At 41.5% G+C, this 21,894-nt stretch overlaps 1 protein-coding gene across 1 annotated transcript in view; it reads right to left on the bottom strand.

Annotated features, from left to right (window-relative positions):
• LGMN (legumain) overlaps positions 1-9,871 on the bottom strand; it is a 28,725-nt gene extending 18,854 nt beyond the window's left edge. The window contains exons 1-2 of the mRNA XM_069783593.1: positions 9,742-9,871; positions 2,579-2,759 (exon numbers count right to left, since the gene is read on the bottom strand). Coding sequence (XP_069639694.1) covers positions 2,579-2,716 — 138 coding nt within the window. The 5' untranslated portion in view covers positions 2,717-2,759; positions 9,742-9,871. The remainder of the gene's footprint in view (positions 1-2,578; positions 2,760-9,741) is intronic.
• Between the last annotated feature and the right edge of the window lie 12,023 nt (positions 9,872-21,894).

Below are 21,894 nucleotides of genomic sequence, written 5' to 3'. Positions count from 1 at the left end.
CTAAAAGTCTATAGTTCAGCTTGTTTTGCTGGGAACAATTTTCCCCAATTTTTTGATACCAGAGGCACCCTTCTCTGGATTACGCTTTGTAGCACACACAAAGTGGATTCTCCATGACTAACTGCTGGGTCTGTCTCACAGTATGCCCCCCAACATGGGAGCTCATTTTTGCCAGGCCCTTAAGGCTGGCCACAAAAGGCCACTACGCAAGATGGCACAGGCTGCTGATGCACTGCATCTTCTGGGAATTGATTCTTTTTGTAACAAGTTAGAGGCACAGTGTCTTGCCCAAGACAGGTAAGTAGCAGCTCAGCACTGTTCTGAAGGATCCTTCACACAGACTCTTCCATTTTATGATGCTGATTTCATGACTTCAATAGGATTATTAGTGGTGTTCTAACTTTCTTTTTTTCAAAATATTAATACTGTACCTGAACCAAGCAGTAGAGGTTAAAATACAAAAATTTCTAGGATTGAAATTCAGAACAATCTGACACTGCAGATATTTTGCATTGTTGGTTGACATGATCTTCAAAACGAAGGTGTTTAAAGAAATCCCATTCTCATTTTTCTAACCTTGAAAAGTAATTACTTAATAACTGTCTGCAAAGCACGACCACACTCAAACGTTAATTTGGTTCTGTGAAACTGGCATGTTCAAAAGACTTACTGTTGGACACAAATATATAAGTGTGCATCTTCTGTTCTTCATAACTCCATTATAACTGGCAGATACACTTGCCATTGAAGGCTCACTGACAGAAAGGTTAAAAACTGTATGCTTAGGCAACTGTAGAAAAGGAATTCTCATGAGCCACAGCTTCAAAAACATAGTTTTATTTAAAGAATGAATGTTGTGGTATTAACTCCTCCTAGAGCGGAAGGGAGCCAACAAGACTGGTTATACAGCAATAGCAACAACCAGAGCACAACTCAGTAATTATATTTAGACACTCCTGAGCAGGCAGTGATCAAGTACAACTCTAGTATTTTTATAATTGTTTTCCAATTTCAACTTTAAAAATCTTTTTTTAAGATTTAATTCGAAATAGGAATAGTTTATATTGAGGCTGTAATATTCTAACTATGGTTATCAGGTGATGGCTACAGTGCAAGGAGCTGGCAATATCCCTAAAACCAGTTTGTCAAAGTGTTGAGCTAGCATTTGCCAGTTACAGGTTCTTCTTCAGATGCAACAAGGTTGTCAGTCTGGTTCATTTAGTTTTAAGCTCATCACTGTGCTGAAAGTTACAAACTGATTGTGAGCTGAAGGGGAGGAGAAACATAAACATAAAACCCAGGTGCCCAACACATGGAAGGCTCATTTCTTCCTCAGTCAACAGAAACAGAAAGGATGAAGCCTCCCCAGATTTTATAAGTGGTTACATTAAAAATAATAAATACTTTAAAAGTTTCAGTGTTCAGCAGATCAGCTGTACCCCATACATTTAATACAGTTTAACTTTTAAAATGCTGGTTTTGTACACTAGTGTTTCAATCTCTGAGTTCACCTTAACCAACAATAGTCTAGTAAACTATTTTTTTAACATTTAGAAATATACAAATGTATACATAAATCAGAATTAAATGGACCCTGTTCTCCAGGAAAGCATGAGGTAGTTTCAATTTTAGAGTGTTTAAGTATAGATTAATCTGTTTAAGGGATTGTCCAAGAATTCCCCAAAGGGAAAAACTGCCGTAGCCTCCTGACTGCTGATTCTAAGTCTTGAACTTAATCAGAGTTAAGTCACTTGGATTTAATCCTGTCCATCCTGACACTCACACTCAGACCACAATTCCACAACACATTGGCCTTGACAGCAGTGTCAAACTCAGGAATTCCTGTTCCCTTTTCTCCATATTCTGCCACTCACTCTGATCCCTGCACCCCAGTGCACCATATCCTTGTTGTGCCAACTCAACTCTGAGGCCATGCTGTTGAACACAGTGAGAAAACCAATTCAGGTTAAAAAGAACCCCCTTCTGCATGTCCTCCACCCCACAAAAATACACTGTGCATTTGCAGCCTTTGCAGACTTTTTAACTGGAGAGAAGAAAGGGAGCTTTTTTGTAACATAAGGAAAAGAGGAAAACAAATGGAAAGAAACATGCATGTGTCTCAAAATGAGGTTTAATTCTAGACATCATTTGTTCACCTGCAAGTTGGGGTCAGATCCTCTAGCCTAGTAATACAATATTTAGCCTAAATGATACACGTCTCCCAGGATGCAGAAGCATGATTAGAGGAAGAATACTGCTCCTCCTGCTAATGATAGCTTTTCAAAAGATGAAAGACTGAACAAAGTTGTAAGCAAAAAAAAAAATCAAATAGCAAAAAGAGCAGTGGAGGGGAATTCTTGGGGTTAGAATAACAAGAATTAAGACCAGGCTCTGAGTGAATCTTGTTGCTGTTTGTTTTGAAAACTTCACACGCTCCTGGAAATCTAGAAGTAAAAGGACTTGCCCATATGACAGAAGGGCTGAACTAGTCTAGGCAGCTATCATCTCCCTGCAAGTCCCAGAGCAGGCATTTTCTGGAGTGTGGCCAGCATAAGCATGCCGGACCAGCAGTCCTTACCTGGTGTCGATAGTTGTACCAGCCGTTCGAACCTGCAACAATCACCACCCAGTGCTTGCCTCCATCTTCAGGTTCTTCCATGGGGAACATGCTGATGCCCAGAGCACAGCCCAGCAGCACAACTGCTTTCAGTATCATTTCTCTTCTTTATTTACTCCACAAATGGGAGAAAAGAAAAACCCTAATGAAGAAGTTTGAAAGAATTATGTCAGAGGACATCAGTCAAAAATAAAACAAATGCAAACCAAACATCAGTAGTATCATAACTAGAAGCTTTTCTTGCTTGTGGGTTTTTTCGTTGTTGTTTTACAGACCATTCAACCCACAGTACAATTCCTGGTCATATCTTCCTTTAGCACCAAGCTGCTACTAGTTACAAGAGTTTTTCTGTCAGCTTTCAAATCTGACTGAAAGCAAATCTGAATAGGACAACCAAGTCTTTCAGCTCCCTCTGGTTGTTTTGTTCTATAATAGCTGGTAATGAATAAGCCTCAAATACAAAGCAAGCCTCTCTATCAAGTAAGTCACAGATAAAACTATTCTCTTGGTCTCTACTTATGTAGTTCCCTGGTTTCCACTCACTGGCAAATAACCCATTATTATTGAGTCAAATCCTGGGTGATGTAGGCACAAGGATGCATAGACATGGAGAACTGCTTGGGAGTTGGAAGGTCAGAGTGTCACAAAAGCCCTCTGTGCCCACAAAGCCAGAGAGGTTGGAGAGAGGCCGTGCTGCTGTTCTGCACAAGATACAGCCCTAACGGCTGGGGGGAACTGCACACTGCGAAAGTCTCATGCTATTTGTGCAACCTGTTATGCTAGTGGAGAGCAAATGTGAACCAGCACCACATGAAAGAATGTTATTTTCATCTCTTTTGCACAACGGTTAAGCATTTGCACAAGGTGCATGGTGAGAGAATTGGGTCTGAGCCTGTGGATGACAAATTCAGAAAAGGAGAGCCAGAGAGGAGGTTTAAGCCCATGTAGAAATGGCTCTTTCTACTTTCTTGAGAGGACTAAAAGTAGTGTCTCCACTAGTGAAATTCCCGAGCACCTTGATTGTCTGTTTACTTTTAGAGCAAACACTTTATCAGTCTGGCCATATCTAATCAAAGGTTTGCTTTTTGGTTTGGGTTGGGGGGGGGGGGGCAGGTTATGTATATTGGTCACAGTTTCAGGTCTGCTGCATCCAGTGTGTAAATCATAAAGCAAACTCCCCCTAAGAACTGCATGCTCTTGGCACAGGCACAAATATTACATATTTCCTTAGGCACTAAGAGATGTGATTTTACACTGGCCTACCTACAAAAAAGAGATTCTGGAAGTTGATCATGGTTGCTATGTATGGAAGAGGTGTTGTAGTAAGAGGTAACTCTCCTTTAGCATGGTTTTCTCTGGAGTAAAAGCTGGAAACTTCCAAGCCATACGACACGGTCACAAGGCACAATGTCAAAGCTGCCACTAAACCAAATAACTAAACAGTATCTAAGTCAGCCTCAGCTCCCCACAATCAAAACCATCCATCTGCAGCCACTCAAATGAGGCTGGAACAGAGAAGTAGGCAGCTCACCTCCAAAGCAGTTGTGTACAGTGAAGACTGCTAACATAACATGTAGTATGGATCTTTCCAAGACTCCTGGTCACTAAGACTAAGTCTTGCAGGCAGTAGTATGAAAAATATATTATATATGTATTTAGAAGTTGGGGTTTTTTTCTTTTTAACGGAGTTACCACAAAGTAAAGGAAGTCATGTTAGCATATCAGCTCCTATAGGAAGAGCTGTTACCACACAGAAAAACTCCAGAACAGAATGGAAAAGAGAATGGAATGTTAAATGCTATGACACCGCTTTTTCCAAAAACTCATTTGAATCTAGGAAACTTATCTTTCAGGAATAAGCCACTCCTGTCACTGACTACAAGCATGAGATTTGGGAGCAAGAAAAATACATGATAATTAAAGAATTTAGGGTTTGTGGAGTTATTAGCTACTTCAGCAGTTAAGTGGATATGAAGGAGTAAGCAGAATTTTTCTGCAGTTTGATAGACAGTTATAATCTCTCATGTTGAGCTGCAATTGTAAATTCTTGTCATTGTCGCCAGTGACACGTGGCTTTGTATGGCAACTCTGCCTTGTCTATCTTGTCACTTCTTCAGATGATTAAGACAAATAACACACCAACAACTGTGTTGAAGATATACTGTGTTTACAACGTCCACAAAACCAGCCTATTCTCTTGCCCACAGCACAGCTAAGATTCAGACCAAGTTGTTTAAGACTTCTCTAAAGTGTCACAATATGCCATGGGTCAACAAGCCTATTCATTCCCAATATTCAGTTTCAGGTATATCTAACTCCTGAAATATTAGGCAAGAAAAGAAAATCAATATATTTGATCTGCTTAGGAATCTTAACCGAGTTTGACTTACTGGAATATGGAGACAAACCCCATGCAAACGGATCCCTCAGAGCTCAGTGAGAAGAAACTTTTTTCCATGTTCGTTAAAGCATAACTTTTCATTTGTCCAACTAAAAACATTACTTATATTTACATAAAAAATACAAAGAGAAAATAAATGGTTCAAATGATTGCTGAAGGGCTGGAGATCCTTTCACATGATGCTTAGCTCATCAATTCGAATCCAGGACATATATATCAATAGAAGCTGTGTTGCTGCCAGCTGTTCGCTGGGCCATATAACACGATGGCTAATTTCAAGGCAGATACTAGCAGACAGGTACCTATCACGCAGAAACAGTCACTGCCACCAGCTGTCAGTTACTGATATATGATGCCAGAGAGACTAAAGTAGCTTCAGAAAAAATATGCTGTGGAGTGCTAAGTCCCGAACTGGAAACAGTTTGATGGGACTGTCTTTCCTGACAAGTTCACACTCCAGACTATAACTAACACAGATCTACAGCTCTCGGGACCCCAGCCAGTACCTCTGCACGGGGCCATGCTGGGCAGGATACAGGTGTACCAGATACCAGCCCTGCATTCTGCCTGCAAACAGGCCCACAACAGAAGAACCCAGGGCCAGATCAGGAACAAAGACTTAAGTTATCAAGCCCCTCAGGCAGTCCCTCCATGAGGAATTCAACAGCCTCCCATGTAGTATGCAGATACCCAGATCCTCAGGTTTCTCACCTCTGCTGAGATAAAGTTGTGAATGATGCAGAAGGCCCAGGGAAAAACAAACACACACCAAGAAACATTTACATCGTATTAGAAAACCACATATGTTTTGTCATGGGTTATTTAGAATAGAAAAAACTTCCTTATTTATACTAATTAATGATATACAATCCCACTTATCTGTCTTTTCCTATACTATAATTAAGTCAGATTAACACCAGAAAGAAGGGGGAAAAAACCTAGACATACCACAATGCACTAATAAGTCATATTTAAGAAATGCTCAGCTCCCCAAGGTTCTCTGAGCAGCACTTAAAATAGGTTTAACCATTAAACACATGTGCAGTGGGAATAGGTCTTTCATTGCTTGTGTCCAACTACTGAAAAAAAAAACCCACACCACCAACAGAAAACCCCAACCAACCCCCTCATTTTCTGCTTGTATTAAAGAAAGCCTTTGAGTGCTTAGGCAGGCAATTTAAAAGATTGTGTTCTGGGTTATGTTGAATGAGTTCCTGAGCTGGTCGAATGCTATGTCTTCAGGTCATATTCAAGAGAAATCAGCTCACCTGACCAGCTTACCACAGGTACATAAAAAGCCTTTTTCTGAAAGCAAGGAATCAAAGATCTGTCACATGCAATCCTAAATGCATGCAGACTGAGACTACATGGAAGAGCTGGGAATTCACAAGATCATTTTAGAGGTTTGGCTGACCCCCTAAAATATAGAATAGAATAAAATCATCAAGTTTGGAAAAGACCTCTAAGATCATCAAGCCCAACCGTCAACCCAACACCACCATGCCCACTAAACCATGTCCTACAGTGCCACGTCTACGCATTTTTTTAACACCTCCAGGGATGGTGACTCCACCACTTCCCTGGGCAGCCTGTTCCAATACCTGACAACCCCTTAATTGAAGAAATTTTCCCTAATATCCAACCTAAAGCTCCCCTGCCACAACTTGAGGCCATTTCCTCTCATCCTATCTCCAGCCACCTGACAGAAAAGACCAGCACCCCCCTCACTACAATCCCCTTTCAGGTAGTTGTAGAGAGCGATAAGGTCTCCCCTCAGCCTCCTCTTCTCCAGACTAAGCAACCCCAGTTCCCTCAGCCGCTCCTCATAACACTTGTGCTCCAGGCCCCTCACCAGCTTGGTTGCCCTTCTCCGGACACACTCCAGCACCTCAATGTCTTTCCTGCAGTGAGGGGCCCAAAACTGAACACAGTACTCCAGGTGCGGCCTCACCAGTGCTGAATACAGGGGAACAATCACCTCCCTGCTCCTGCTGGCCACAGTATTTCTGATACAGGCCAGGATGCCGTTGGCCTTCTTGGCCACCTGGGCACACTGCTGGCTCATATTCAGCTGGCTGTCAACCAGATTATTTGATCAGCTCTGCCTAGTCTGTCTGGTAGAAGAGTTTATTAACTTTGCTTTGGAGACCGCATCAGGAAAAAGGAACAACTCACAAACATAGCGGGTTCAGCATCAGATCTACATATGCAGAGCAACAGCATGTACACATGCAGGCAGGCTGCTGCGAAGTTTGCACAGTCCCTGGAAGAAGCATGGCCAGAACTGGGTGGCTCTTGCCAGAACAATTCACTCAGCTCTTAAAACCTGTTTTTCCTGACAGAGGTACCTTGACCACTTCCCATTACATGGCTACCACACATCTCTGACTTGATAAGAAAGGGATGCTTAAGAAAGACTACATCTGGAAATGGCTGGCTGCTCTTAGAACAATTCTTCTGGCCAACAGCCTGCTCCCTGAGTTTCCCAACTTTCCTTTGGGAAACAGACCACTAAGACCAAAAAAATCTTAGAACAGGATACCACCCTAAGGAAAGGAGTTTGAGTTGATCAAAGTATTTTCCACTAGCATTTAGAGTGATGTTGACACTTTGGTAACTTAAACTCCAAATACCTCAAGGACAGCCTCCGTAAGCTATATAAACTGAAACCATATATCCATTTTCCCTTCATGTGAAATAAGTGAGTTAACAGTAATCTTGGGGAGAAAGAACAGCCTTAAACTGGAATGATCAGCTGATTAGCTTTTCTTGGAAATCTCTATTTCTCTTCAGCTGCTCTTCTTACAACCACGATTAATGTCCTTTTTGTTTTCAGAATCAAGTCACAATTCCTTTTCTCACACAGTGCTTGCATATTGCCTGTCACTGTAATATTTAGATGCCTATTTCCACAAAATATGTGACTCACTATAGCCCTCCTCACAGGAAACTGTCTGCAGTTCTCCATCAGCAATGTTTTGCCTACGTGTTGTGCTGGCTGCTACGCAAACTGAAGCACCTAAACCTGCGATTAAACCCCCGCAGAATTAGTCCAATTTTCTTTATGCACTTCTGTGGTAGAAACAACAAGTCTTTATCACTGTGAACTCTGACAAGGTACATTTTGAAGGAGATGAAGGTCTCTGTTGCAAAATAATTCTTTACAAAGTCTACTAGTAACCATTTTATGAATCAGCTTAATTTGATTAGAACTTGTAGTAGAATAGTTTAATATAGCTACTGAAGATGTATAAGTAACTTTTACTGTAAAAACAAGAATTTGTAATTATGTTAACTCAGAATGGTTTTAAACATTTTTAAAACATTAAATAAAAGTATTTAAAAGTTATTTTAAATAAAGTTCATTTTACTGTTTGCAGATTTGTCTGTCTCAGCAGCAGAGAGATGGCACCATATACCGGGGGGGGGGATAAAATCACTCCTTATGCTTGATGCTGACAATCCAACACTTGGTTTAGGGGATTTTTTTTCCCCTATGAACTTCAAAAAGCGCAGATTCAAATTTGGCAGATCTTAAGGCTTCAGTAAAACTGCCTCTGCTATTTACTTTCATATCTGTCTACAAATATACAAAGCCTCTGCAATCACATTCTGATGGTAGAAAAGAACAGCTACTGCAACACTGCATGAATAATGTATTGCATTACATGATTTGGGGTGGGGCAGGGGGGTAAGGTTAGAGGGGTAAGTCAGATGAGGGTAAGCGTTTCCGTTCAACAAACATGGAAATGTCTGGAGTGTGGACAAAATGAAATCCTGGAGAAGTGATTACACAGAAAGTCTGAGATTCCTGCACTCCACGTCTCTTTTACCATGGTTTATCTTAGCGTTTCAGATCTTCACTGCAATCTTTGTTTTAACCCCCAAATACAGACACTCAACACACTGTTGTCCCATCCTAATTAGGAGCTGGTGGTGCTACTAACTCTGAGCAGACCTTCACGTTATGGCAAGGCTGTCTACCAGCTACGAGTAACTGTAGCCACAGTGCAGTACCTTCCGTGCATCATCAGCTCTTTACAGAAAACCCGTAAATTCTTACTCCATCGCTCTCCCCCGTTAAAACCGTATTACCGGGGACGAAATGGGTGCGGCTGCTGCCACTGCTTCCCCCAGATCTCCCTCATCTCTCCTGTGCCAGCCCTGAGCCATTTGACTCCTCTCCCCGGTGAAGGCCTTCCAGAAGGGCGACCTCAGATGCAGCTCCCGTGGCAGGGGGACGATTGTGCCCAAACCCCTTTTACTAAAGGCATCACCGACGGCGCAGCTCGGCGCTCTGCGGCAATGCCCGCAAGGCGCAGGCGGAACGGCGGGCTGACAGACCCCTCTCCCGGCGTCCCAGGGCGGGGGGGTGCCTGCAAATCGACCGAACCGCCGCCCAGCCTCAGCCCCGGCGCTCACTAACGGTCGGGCCTCGAACAGACCCCGCCACCGAGGGGGGGGGGGGGGGGGGGGGGGGCGGCGGGGGCTCGGCAGCACTCGCAGCCGGTGAGGGAAACCAGCGCCCCTGGAGCCGGCGGGGCCCCTCGCCCCGACCCCAGGCGGCTCTGCCGCCGGGGAGAGGAGCGGGCTCGCACGCCCCTCACGGCGCCCCTCGCCCCGGCGTACCCCTGCCTCCGGCCCGCCGCCGGCTGTGACAGAACCCTCCCTGGACAAGGCGGTCCCGATACTCCCAGCGCGGCCCCCGCCGGCCGCCCCTTACCGCGCTGCCTGCAGAGGTGTCGCCGCCGCGGCCGCTGTGATTGCGGCAGGCGCCGTGCGGTGCGAGGCGACCACGGGCCGCGGCGGGCGGAGACTGGCCCCGGCCAATCGCGGCCGGGCGGAGGAGCGGCTGGACAGCCGCCCGGCCGCACTACGTGCCCCAGCAAGCCCGGCGCTCCCCCGCGCTCAAAGGGCCGCGGGCCTTGCGCGCAAAGCACGGTGGGAGTTGTAGTCCCCCGGCTGCGCGGCGACTCGCGCGGCCCCGGGTGCGGCTGGGGAGCGTGGGGCGGGGGCGGGTTGGAGGCCGCGGGGGGCTGCCGGGCCGTGGGCGGCAGGGGCGGTCGTGCGGGCTTCGTGCGTGTTGTGACTTGGGCAGGGACGGGTCAGCGCCGGCTGCGCTTTCCCGCGGGAACCGTCGTCCTCTTATTTCGGGGCAGGATGGAGGCAGGAGGCCCAGAACGAGAAGGTGGAGGAATGTGTCGAAGGGTAATTCACGAAATGACGGAAGAAAACTAACGCCCCCACATCGTCCTTGTGTATTTCAGCAGCGATGGCCAGCCGAGTCCTGGCTTCTCACCGCAGGCCGTGCCTGCCCTTGCTCCTGGCCTGCTCCCTGCTGCGCAGGAGTGGCTCGGGTACGGTACTCAGATCGGCACACACCAGCAGTCAGAGGTGTGGCAGGGTTGGGGTTATGTACGACGAAAAAGCCTGAGAAACGCTGCTGTAAAGTCTTCTCCATTTGTAATGAGAAAAAGAGAAGCAAAGGTCCTTTCTGAAAAGCAGAGGCACCTGCTCTTTGCCTAGTAAACCACATAGAAAGGAGTACACCAGCTTCCCCCTTGCATGCTGACTGTCAGTTAAAAAGTTTGCATTTTGTTACCAACCGTGTTTCTGAACATCTGCAGTAAGTCATAGTTTTGCTCTGAGTTTGCCATTTGTGTTATTTGCACCCTTAGCTTTGCTTATGATCGTAAATGTAAAAGGTCATTATGGGTTAATCGTCAGTCCTTTTCTAGAAGCTGGAGTCCCCAGTAACCTGGCATGCCTCCTGACGCATGTTAATATAAGCTGTTAATATTTGGGCTGGTTCAGGGATGACCTTTTTGAACTGACAAAGACCATCATGCTGATTATCCAACAGGAAAAAACAAGCCCTAAACCTTCCTTTCCCCTCAATTTAGTTTGAGCTTAGTAGCCACATGGGTTATGATTATGTTTCGAGTATTATCCTCTTGCCCTAAAAGTTACCTAGTATCAGTTAAAAGCATCGCTGACCTGTCATTCAAGTCCAAAGGTGTTTTTCGTATTGTTTGTCATAGCTGGGTTACATGAGGTAAGTACACCTTGTGTCAGCTGTCACTTCTAAAAAGTCTAATAATATCATTGCCAAATAACCCATCTATAAATTCTACATTCATCAAACATCAGCAGGATGTTCCTTATTGTGAAAAATAATAGATGGGAAGATGGCTACAGGAATCCTACATCTCAGTCAAAATGTATCAGACAGGTACTAAAGATACTCAAGTAATATTCAGATTTTTAGTACTGAATGCGATTATTTCTTTGATGGTGTTAGAAAGTTAGCAAGCTTTCCTGAATCGGGTGGGAAGTTTGTCTAAGGGAAAGATATGAATGGTGTTGCTGGGTATGTGGGCTGAAGTAAGCAGAGAGATTGCTAAGATACCGTTGTGGGGAGTCTCAAACAGAAGCGGCTAGATCTCCTGCAGCAGTTACCATGGAAGAGAAGAAATGAAAGAAATACTGTTTTGTCAATCATACAAACACATATTTTATAGCTATGTAAACAAACATATATATAATCTTTTTTAAAAGAGAAAAGCACATAAGTAGGTAAAACCATGATGGATTTATGAAACGTTTTGCTCCTTGCTCTGACAGCGCTAAAAAGCAAAAGTAGCCATCACCCATATGTCTCACAACAAAACTGCGACTCTCTGGAAGGCAGTTCTACCAACCACCAAAGCCACACACTACAAATGAGAACTGAGACACTAGCAAACTCTGAAAGTGTTGACCGAATAAGAACAAAAAAACCCCAAATGTGAAACTTAAAAACTGCAGATAACGTGAGCTTTCTTAAAATCTTTCTTAAATGAGAGATTTTACCAACCAAGGATGGGAAGTCCTACAGACCACAAGGCTGTCAGTACATACGGGTGGGTAGTTTAGCTCTGATTCTGTTTCACTAAGAACGTTCCGAGAGGATTCGCACTCCTACCTCCAATATTGCTGACACCAGGCTGGCTTAAAGTACTGGCATGGTAGTAGTAGTTGTGGTAAAGCACAGCTTTCCCCAACAGAAGTTTTCCAGATTTCTGGCAGAACTCTGGAGATGGTTTAACACAGCTATTTATGGTACCATGACACTAACCTTACAGCTGATGAAATTTAGGCTGAAAAGTCATTGATTTTGCTTTTAATCTGCCAGGAAAGATATTTATAAAAATGTACAGGAAGCCGTTCTGGACTGCACGTACATTTCTCCTTTAACAGCATCTGAATAGATCAAGACTGGTTTTTTTAATGAGTCAAGGACATTTTTAGCTGGGAGAAAATGGACTGGAATCGTGAATTGAGCTCACTTAGGGCATATACCAGGGAGCAAGATGCAGAGGTTATACACTAGTATAGTAAGTGAATGCGAATCAGGTGACTCAGATTAAAACCCAGCTAATGAACCGCAACACTCCCATAAGACTTTATAAATTCTGTAGGGAATTTTTTTAAAGAATGTTTTTTACTTCTTGGAAAAATTGTCACAAAACGTTATTGAACATTTTCAAAGGGAAAGATAGAATAAATCCATAAATATGTCCCATGTGAATGAATCTGGAAAATAGAAGAAGAAAGGATTTTATTCATCAAAAGAGGATTTTTAGATTATTTGATTCAGTAACAATGTTTAAGAATGCAGGGGGCCAAGACCACACTAGCTGTGTTGGATCTGGAGCTGGTTAATACACTGTTACTGTGAAACCCATATGCTTACTCAGCCACTCAACTACAGGTTTGCTCATGCAGTCACTTCTTTCAGGACAACTTAGGCTCTAAAGTGCTTTGCCATATAAAGCCCTGTATGTTTGCCTAATATTTACCAACACAATGCTTGAGTTGGTGAGATAAAAGGCAATTTCTTCTCTTCCATCTCCTCTTTAGGGCTTAAGAGGATTTCCCTGAGCCACTCTGTACCCAGGCAGCATGGTCAGCTGCCCCCCACCCCTGCCCATGGCAATGAACTGCTTCTACAAGATCAACAAGTCCTATTAAATGCCACATTCTTAATCCAAATTTAAATGATTGCTTAACATTAGTCCTAGATTGCAGATATTTGTGTAATTTTAAGCTTCCTTGACCTATTTTAAACATTTTAAGGAATGCTAATTGTTTGTTGTTGCACTAACTTGATAACTATTAGCAAAACAAAATAAGAAATTCTGAAAAAAAAGCTAGTATGCAAGGTAAAGAGTGGGAGAGATTTATGGTAAATGAAACAATGTGCTGAGCCTAGTCTTTCAACATCTTCACCAGCAATGAGATTAGATTTGTTAGACTTGTAATGATGCATGACTAGCTGCCTTGTAAAGGCAAACATCAGACATGGTTATCCCATATGTTTGAAAAGAGGGAAAATTTAGTTCTCATTTTAGCAAAACTAATAGATTATCAAGGGGGTGATCTTAGCTATCAAATGATTAAAGGGAAAAACAGTGTTCATCTTTACTTTGGGAGGAAAATCAGAAGAGACTTACATGAAGTGACCTTATTCTGAAAGAGAGTTAATGGCAGGCATATCATCACAGACATAAACTGAGATTAAGCAAGCCTGGGAGGCAGAGGGATTCAGAGGTTTAGTTCACTTACATCACTAGGGGAATATATACACATACATTTTGGGAGGGAGTGAGGGAAAACCTTATCCCTACAGCTTCATACATGCTTTCTTCAACTGTTCTGACAGATTTAACTACATTTGACAGTGTTCAAGGTAGTGGGTTCCCATATTTTTCTTGGAAATAGGGGGCCAAGTAGAGGGGAATGGCTTGAGACAGCACCAGAGAAAAACAGTGAACACAATGACCCTTTTTAGAGGAAGGGAGAGAAAGGTGAGAAGAGTGAGAGCAAATGATCAGTTTGTTCCTTTTATATATATATTTTTAGAGAGAAAAAACTCTATGTATGTATCTTGATATAGAATATCTATATACTATACATATATTTGTATATACATTAATTTTATTCATTAGCATAAACACTCCAATCTGGGGACAGATTTGCAGATCAGAGCCTCATTACATGCAGAGCTCCTCAGCACTTAGTGCTTCCTCGTAAAATTTTATGTATATCACATCAATAAATAACTGAATGAACTGTAGTGTAGAAAAGAACAATTAGAGACAGCAGAAAGATCACTTACAAGAAAAGATTGCAAGACCTGGGGCAATTTAATATAGACAAGAAAATATCTAGGAGAGACACTCTAACATGACACGTAACAGATTGCTGTGAGGGGAAGGTAAAAATATTTTCATGTCTCTAGAAAACAGAACACAAAATAACAGTCTTAAAATGCAACTGGTACCTGAAGATGAGAGAGTGGAAAACATTTTTTAATGATAAGGTACTAAAAGACTGGCCTAGGAATGGTCCTTAGCATTGAAGCCTACAAACATGGTCATACAAACACAGTTTCTTCCAAGACTAAAAGAAGCTGGGGTTTTTTTTGTTGTTCCTTTCTCCTATGGGCTTTTTGGAGAAAGACAACAATCTCCCAGGAAATGTAATATTTCTATCAATCAGGTTGATTCTCCAGGCAGAGCTCTTCCAGGGAAGGAGGAGCTGAGGTTTACTCTATGAGACTTTGTGTCCATTTCTGTTCAAAAAAATAAATAAATAAGCAAGAGTATGAAAGCACACCAGGAGAAGTAAGTCACTGATTTCAGCATAATTGCAAAAAGAGCGTGCACAGCACTGACACTCAACGAAGAGTAAAGATACCACTGAAATGCACCTGGTAATTTTCTTTATGGTGAAAGTATAAATTTGGTGCAAAGAATTTGGGACATATACTTCTACCTCGATCCGTGTCAAAAGCAGGGGAATAGGAACACATGTAGACACATGTTGAAGAAGACAGAGCTTAGAGACATCCTGATCTAGGATCTGTCTGCACATAACAGTTTTATATATGTATCTGGGAAAGTCTCAATAAGTATGCCAGAAAGTTTAAGTGCAAGACAGTCTTGTCACTACATACACATACACAACAGCACCAGTTTCAAACTGAGAAATGCTTCCTTGAACGTATGCTTACATGGAGAGCTGAGAAAAGGCTCATCAGAAAAGCTAAATGCACTCAATGCACTCAGTTCAAGGTTCAATTTTTATCCTTCAGAAAACATGAAAATGACTGCTATCCCCTTTTCTGCAGATGACACCTTTCTACCTTTGTAGCCAAGTGTTGAGTTGTATGGAAAAAACAAGGGTTTGGAGTAGAATAAAGTAGATGTGAGGTGATAGCCTCAAATACCCATACGATCAGGAAATTCAAGGGAAGGACAATGTGTACAAGAGAAAACAAGCAAGGAGGAGGGAAAAGGGGAAGAAGTCTAAAGGTTAAAAGACTACAAACACGTCCTTGCAGACAGTGACCTCCAAATAACCTGTGTGACTACACGATGGGGAACATATTTTAAAAATTGTGGAATAAGGTAATGGCCAGCAGTAGGCTTAATGATGTTATTTATTGAAAATCTAGTTCATCAGCATTTTCATACCTATAAAATATCCACTGAACACTGTGAAAACACATGTTAGTTATGAAGTGTATACACCCAGAACAGGATTCTCTGAACATGACTTCTTTTGTCTTCTTCATCTCAGGCAATCATGGGAATCCTCATACCTGACTGACATACTTCCTAAAGCTCACTGCAAGCATCCCCTTGATAATGTTTCTCCTGCACATAATTAATGTCTACATATGTGATACGTTTGCAGTATCATTGTGGATATCCGCACTCAGATTCCAAATAGGCGAATTACCCATTGCCACTGTCAGGAAGAATGCTCTTTTCTTTCTCTGTTGGTTAAAATACACTTCCCTCTGTATTAGATTCAGGCTTGCCCAGTCAATCTACACACTTACAGCTCCAGGATTAATCCATGTAATTCACAGTTAAGCCAGGAAATTGTCAAACTGGCTCAGTGAAGACCTTCCGTGCAGCACTCGCATCACCAGCTGTCCTTGCCTTTTGTGCTGGCAGCCTGTTGAATTTTATGTCAGGCTTTGATCTGTTACTCTCCTTTTCAAAACTTCTCATAGCCTGTATGGGCCATTTCAGCTGAGAGTGGTTAGGAAGATCTTGGGCAGTTATATTGCACTGGAGTTGCTGAGTTTTCACCCGCAGGAGTGAGAGCGTGTATGCAGAAGATAACGGCTTCTTAGTAAAAAACTCCTCCTAGAGACATGCTGCATGCAAACTTAGGTGCCCTCAGGATAGATAAGACCTTTTAAACTTGTCTTCCACAGTTCTGCTGCCAAAAAGGGAAAACGTGTATCTTTACTGAGATAAAGAAAAAGGAGAAACATCTTCAAGATCAAATTAGTAATTGTAAGAGGAGCCAGATATAATAGAGGTGAACAGCAAAAGGGTTCGATTACTTTAAATCTTTTTATTGAAAAATGCCTGTTTGCAAATATTCTCACGCAAATGTTTTGCCTTATCAAGCTTCAGTAAGTACCAAAAAAAGAAAGAAAAGAAATGCTATTGGTCTTTCATTCTTTACAACAAATTGCATACTCTTGGTAGAGGTAGACCTCTACCCTTTTAGAGAATTATTCTGAGTATCTTGAGTTCTTTTCAACAAATAATGCATGAAAATGCATGAAAATGCATGAAGAAAGGCATATGGCTGAATGCAAATAAACCCCCAAATCCTCAAATGGCATTGTACTCTCCAGACTTTGTACTCTCAAAATTGCTATTTTTTTAAATGTCACTAGGCACTTCTGGTCTCCTAACCTTGATAATTCTTGCCGTGTCTAGGAGAGCTGGCTTTGTTTCTCATTAGAATAATATGCTAGCTCTGTCATTTGCATATGGAGAAAGGAAATAAGATAGTGAGGACACTGCAGGAAAAGTTTCATTGTGATTTATTAGAGGAAAAGAAAGAAATAGGAGTAATGAAAGAAAAAGCAATAACAACAGAAAGATTGAAAGAATGTGTGTGCACACGCGCATGTGTGAGTGCGCGCATGTGTAATACAGTTGAGTTGTACTGTGGGAGAAGGAATACAAGCACAGCCTAACTTTTTGTGTTTCATTTTGATGCAAAAGTGAGGATGCAACAGTGGAGACAGAGCAACTGTTCCAAGGTGTAAATGAGCAGTAGTCTAACTTCAAATATCCCAGCCATGAGTCAGCTACATGTTCTAGCCTGGGTCCATTGCATTGTACCCCTGCACCTTGTATATACTATCACATACTCACAGTTACAGCCGCTAGCTAGAGTTAAGAATTTCCATCATTTCATATTAAAATGGAGCTCTTTTAAAAAGTATCCCCCAAACTCCTGTTAGTTTACCCTAATGTTTTCCATGATAGATGTCTATGGAATATTTCCTTTCTAATCATTTTTAGTTTATAAATCGTTCAGCCATATTGAGCAAAACAAAAAAAAAAGGTGTATGTTTGGGCAAAAGGAAACAGAATGGTACCTCTGTTTACAAATTCTCTAGCTGAGATGCTCTTGTACTTGTGTGCCTTAAAAAATTCTATTAATTATTAAAGAAATGAAAAGAAAAAAATCTTTGAAGGCCTTTTAAATGCAAAGACGCCACCTCTGGCTCTGGAAGTCCCTGAGTCAAAATCCCAGGGAGAATGTAGCTGAGGAGTATCTCCTGTCCTGTTCTTATACCCTCCCTCATCACTTGCAGCTGGCCACTTTCAAAGAGTGATTTGTGCTTTGACTGGCACAGCTGCACTAATATAACTGAGAGGAATTATTATGTTCAAATCATGACCATGACTTTTTGCTGTATTTGTGAGAAGCCAGTCACATCTGGACAAGTTGCATACCTTCAAAACCCAGAAGTATGTTGAAGGCTGGTGATTAAAATTCTCTGAAAAATTCATTAGCACTGAGCATGATCCATCCCCAACGTTTGTACATTTTGACCAGGCCAAACCTGCTTTGCTCTGTTCAGGTGTGGAAAAGGACTTCCTCTTTAGTTACTACTTGCTGTACCTCAGTTTCCTGTCTGGAATGTGAAGATAAGTAACACCAGTTACCTCAGAGGCTGTGGGTGTGTGAACCCCATATCATGGGCTAATGTGACAGCTTGAGTGAATGTAGGTTTACTTGGGAGTGTAGGTGAGGTGATGCAAGGTAGCTAAAGGAAGAGGTTAGGTACCTTCATTTACTGTGGAGTACATGTGGGGACATGGGCAGGTAGTGTAGAGCTGTAACTTTTCAGCTTAGCTTTTCCTGCAGTAACCAATCTCTCTGCCCATACTCAGTCATGCAAAGTCATAGACAACAGTCATACAAACTTATGGGGTTTTATTCAGTGATGCATTTAAGTGATGCATGTGGCATGAGGCCACATACTGAATGTTGAAAAGGAAATAAAAGTTTAAATGACAAATCATCCATTGATCATCACATTATTTGCCAATCCTTGATATTTGGTATATTTTCAATATACTGCATGAAGCAAAGACTTTAGTCCAGATATGTAGTTTTGTAATAATATACCATGACATATACACAAAAGAAGGCTGAATTAAGATGACAACCTTTATTTTTTGTTGCTATATTTTGCAATTTTATGTTTTTCAGCACATTTTAGTATAGAAAATAACTGCCAAAGCTCTATTGCAATATACTTAGAAAAGAGAATCATTAAATTTCTAAGTACAAGTCATGTGACTATGTATCTGTTTTGCCTCTGCTACCTAACAATTCCCTTCATGAACAATGAAAAACCTGGAAATCTGCTCAAAGTAGAAAATGGTAATTTTAAAAAAGAAATAATTTTGTCAACTGCAAAACCAGCCTCTTTTTTCATTAAAAAAATCAAAACTAAAGCCCTGATTGTTTTCTTGCTATGACTTTTGAGGAAGTGATTTAATCTTGCTGTGATATAGTTATTCTGGCAGATATTTTCTAGCTTTGTTATTTAAATCTCCTTACAATGAGAGCTATATTAGGAAAAATAAATGTGTGCAAATTATTGGTAAAAATTACTTCTACTTTGAATATGAATAGGGATCTAAAGGCTTTGTACAGACAGTCTAATTTTTCGTCTACAGCTAGATATGAATTTTCTTCATTGCAGACAGAGAAATGCAGCCAGAACCTTTCAAACTATGCAGCAGCCCGTGTAGCATATCAGATCAGGGCCTGGACTCTGGGGAGGGCACCTCGTAAACCAAAAAGGCACCTGTAAAGTTTTCAGTGGTAGTTAATGAAGCTGTATGCCCCTTGTGACAGATTAAATATTCTCACCACTCAGCCTAGCAGTCACAGGATGCTTGGAAGCAGCTGTCAATACAGCAGACATAAGGGATGTTGTAAATAGGTCAGATAAACAGGCAGCAAGTTCTCTTTCCTTCCTCTTTCTTCCCTGCCACCCTGCAAATCCTTGCAACCTGAGAACATCAATTGTTGGAATAAAACCACAGACCTCAAAGAAGCACCAAGGAAAGAGATATCACTACTCTAGATTTCTCTATATTATTCAGGGTCTAAAACATGAAACTTTCTGGTCAATTTTTTTTTCTAATTTTGCAAATGGAAACATTATTTTTTGAGACTCTCAGGAATTGTGAAAATGTAAATGGAACAAACTTTAACAGCGTTGATGTAAACTTTATGTCTTCTCGAAGATCAGGCAGTTGCAAAGATTATGCACATACTGGGAGACACTAAATATGGGTAAAAATTGTAGTGGAGTTACTACATTTTATCAGAGCACTCAGAGGGAATAAATGTGTTTTCCAGGTTACACATAAAGCATGATTGCTTTTATAGAATGACTCTGTAACCCAACAATTCAATGTAAAATCTATCCAGGACTTACGGGACTGGGTTACTTCCACTCTCACCCAGTCCCTTTATCAATATGGGATCCCATTTTTTAAGATTTTGTATAAACAGGGAAAGAGGGTTGCCATGGAATTTACTTCAAGGTAAATAACTGTGTCATCTGCAAGAACCAGTAATTCTCAAGCTGTGGGCAGTTCAGTTGTGGGCCCAAGAGTCTGCGTATGTAATATTGAATAAAAGACACTTCTTTCCAACCATTTATTCATCTAAACCAGATTACATCTGTAAGATGATCCAGTCAAACAAGCACCATGCAATGGCTGTAGAGTGGAATGTTCAAATGTGTGCTGAATTCCACTTGCTGCTTATATATCTGTACTGTGGGTATATAGCCTAAAAAAGGTTTTCAGACCCTAATGCAGAGAAAAGCTTGTTAGATGCAGTGATGCAATTAGAGATTTTCTGGCTTGAAATATGCTTTGTTTGTATCCTCTCTGTAAAAAACAGAGACAATCTAGGGCATTGGCTTTGACCCTTCTTGTTTCTTTGCAACACTGGGAATAGATCTGTTCATGTCACTTTGGTCTTAAATGATGTAATACTTCAAATATTCAGAATCACATGTGAATTTTCCACTGAGGGGATTTGTAATGTGTTTTGAAGACCAAACAAGTGGAATTAAACTAGAATTAATTCATAATTAATAGAATCTCTTAAAAAAACCCTCCTCTTTCTTATTGGTTCACATGAAAATTAATTGTGCCATTGCCTGTTGAAACCTTAACAGATGGTACTATAACACTTAAAACCAATCCTGCCACATACCACAACTGCTTTTAACTCTAGGATGTTATGATTAACTTGAGTGGTCTAGATGAGCTTCCCATCCCACACCAGTGGCATTTGTTGTCAGGGTTTTAAATATTACGTGAAGAGAAGATACCCTACATTCTTTTTGGACGTCCTGAACTCTTTTTTTCATAGTGTCTGAGAAGGTGATATATTCACATTAATTGAAATTATGATTATGTGCAGCTGAGTCACGTGATATAGAAGTTAAAGGCTGTGAATTGATTTGGTTTATTATTTCCAATTTGTTGCTTAATCTGTCATGAGGCAGGATGGATTTTCTATTAACTCATGCCAGTACGAGTGCTGTGACTATGTTCTGAATAGGCAGCAGGGCTGATGTCTCCTCTCTGGGTGTGAGTCCTAATGAGGCCCAATGATAATTGATAATTCATATCTGTAGACAAACATTTTGGAGCCTTTGTCCTACACAGGAGCTCTCCATGATCTTCCCAAACCTTGTGGGTTCCCTGTAGGAAGAGGATACCATGATAAGATGCAAGGAAACTTCTACAAACCAGAGGAGGCTACCTGATAACAACATTCAGCATACCTGTGAATTTAATCAGAAAATACTTGTAAGGTGTGATCTGACAAGATGACATCTAGAGCTTTGGGGATATGTGGATGTAAGTCACCAACTATGCATTCAGCATTATAATCAGAAACTCAGGAGGAGAACGGGCCTTCGAGAGAGGAGGATCTGAAGTGGCAGGAGCGGTAAGTGTTGTCTTCATTCACATTCTTCCTGGTACCTCAGGCATGAGTAGAAGTTCTCCATGGAAAAAGTATAGTGATTAGTTGCAATATGTTGCTATGGAAGATTGTTTGAGGAAACAAATAAAGGGGGAGGTGGGAGAAAGAACATGACCAACAAAAAAACCCCTAACGTAATATTACAGATACTTTAACAGCTATCCTTGCTAAGAATAAGCATTTACAGAAGAGACATAACAGCCATAAAGCTTGAAAGAGTTCAAGTACTGCAGGTTTGGAACACTGAGTCACAGATGATAAGAGCGAAAGAAGTCAGTCACGAGTATGGGGACATCCACAGTGCAGGAGTCCCTCTGAACAATGCTTGCCAAGTGTCTTCACTCAAGTATCTCATTTGAGAGAGAGTCTAAATAGCAAAACATATGTGGACAAGAATGTGAGAAGGATCTTGAGCTCTCTTGTATAAATCTGACATCAACTAAAAGGTTTTGACTTGAAAGAGTGACTGAAAATT

Source organism: Haliaeetus albicilla, chromosome 5, assembly GCF_947461875.1.
Source record: "Haliaeetus albicilla chromosome 5, bHalAlb1.1, whole genome shotgun sequence".
Classification (NCBI taxonomy): domain Eukaryota; kingdom Metazoa; phylum Chordata; class Aves; order Accipitriformes; family Accipitridae; genus Haliaeetus; species Haliaeetus albicilla.
This window is presented reverse-complemented; position numbering and strand designations above follow the sequence as displayed.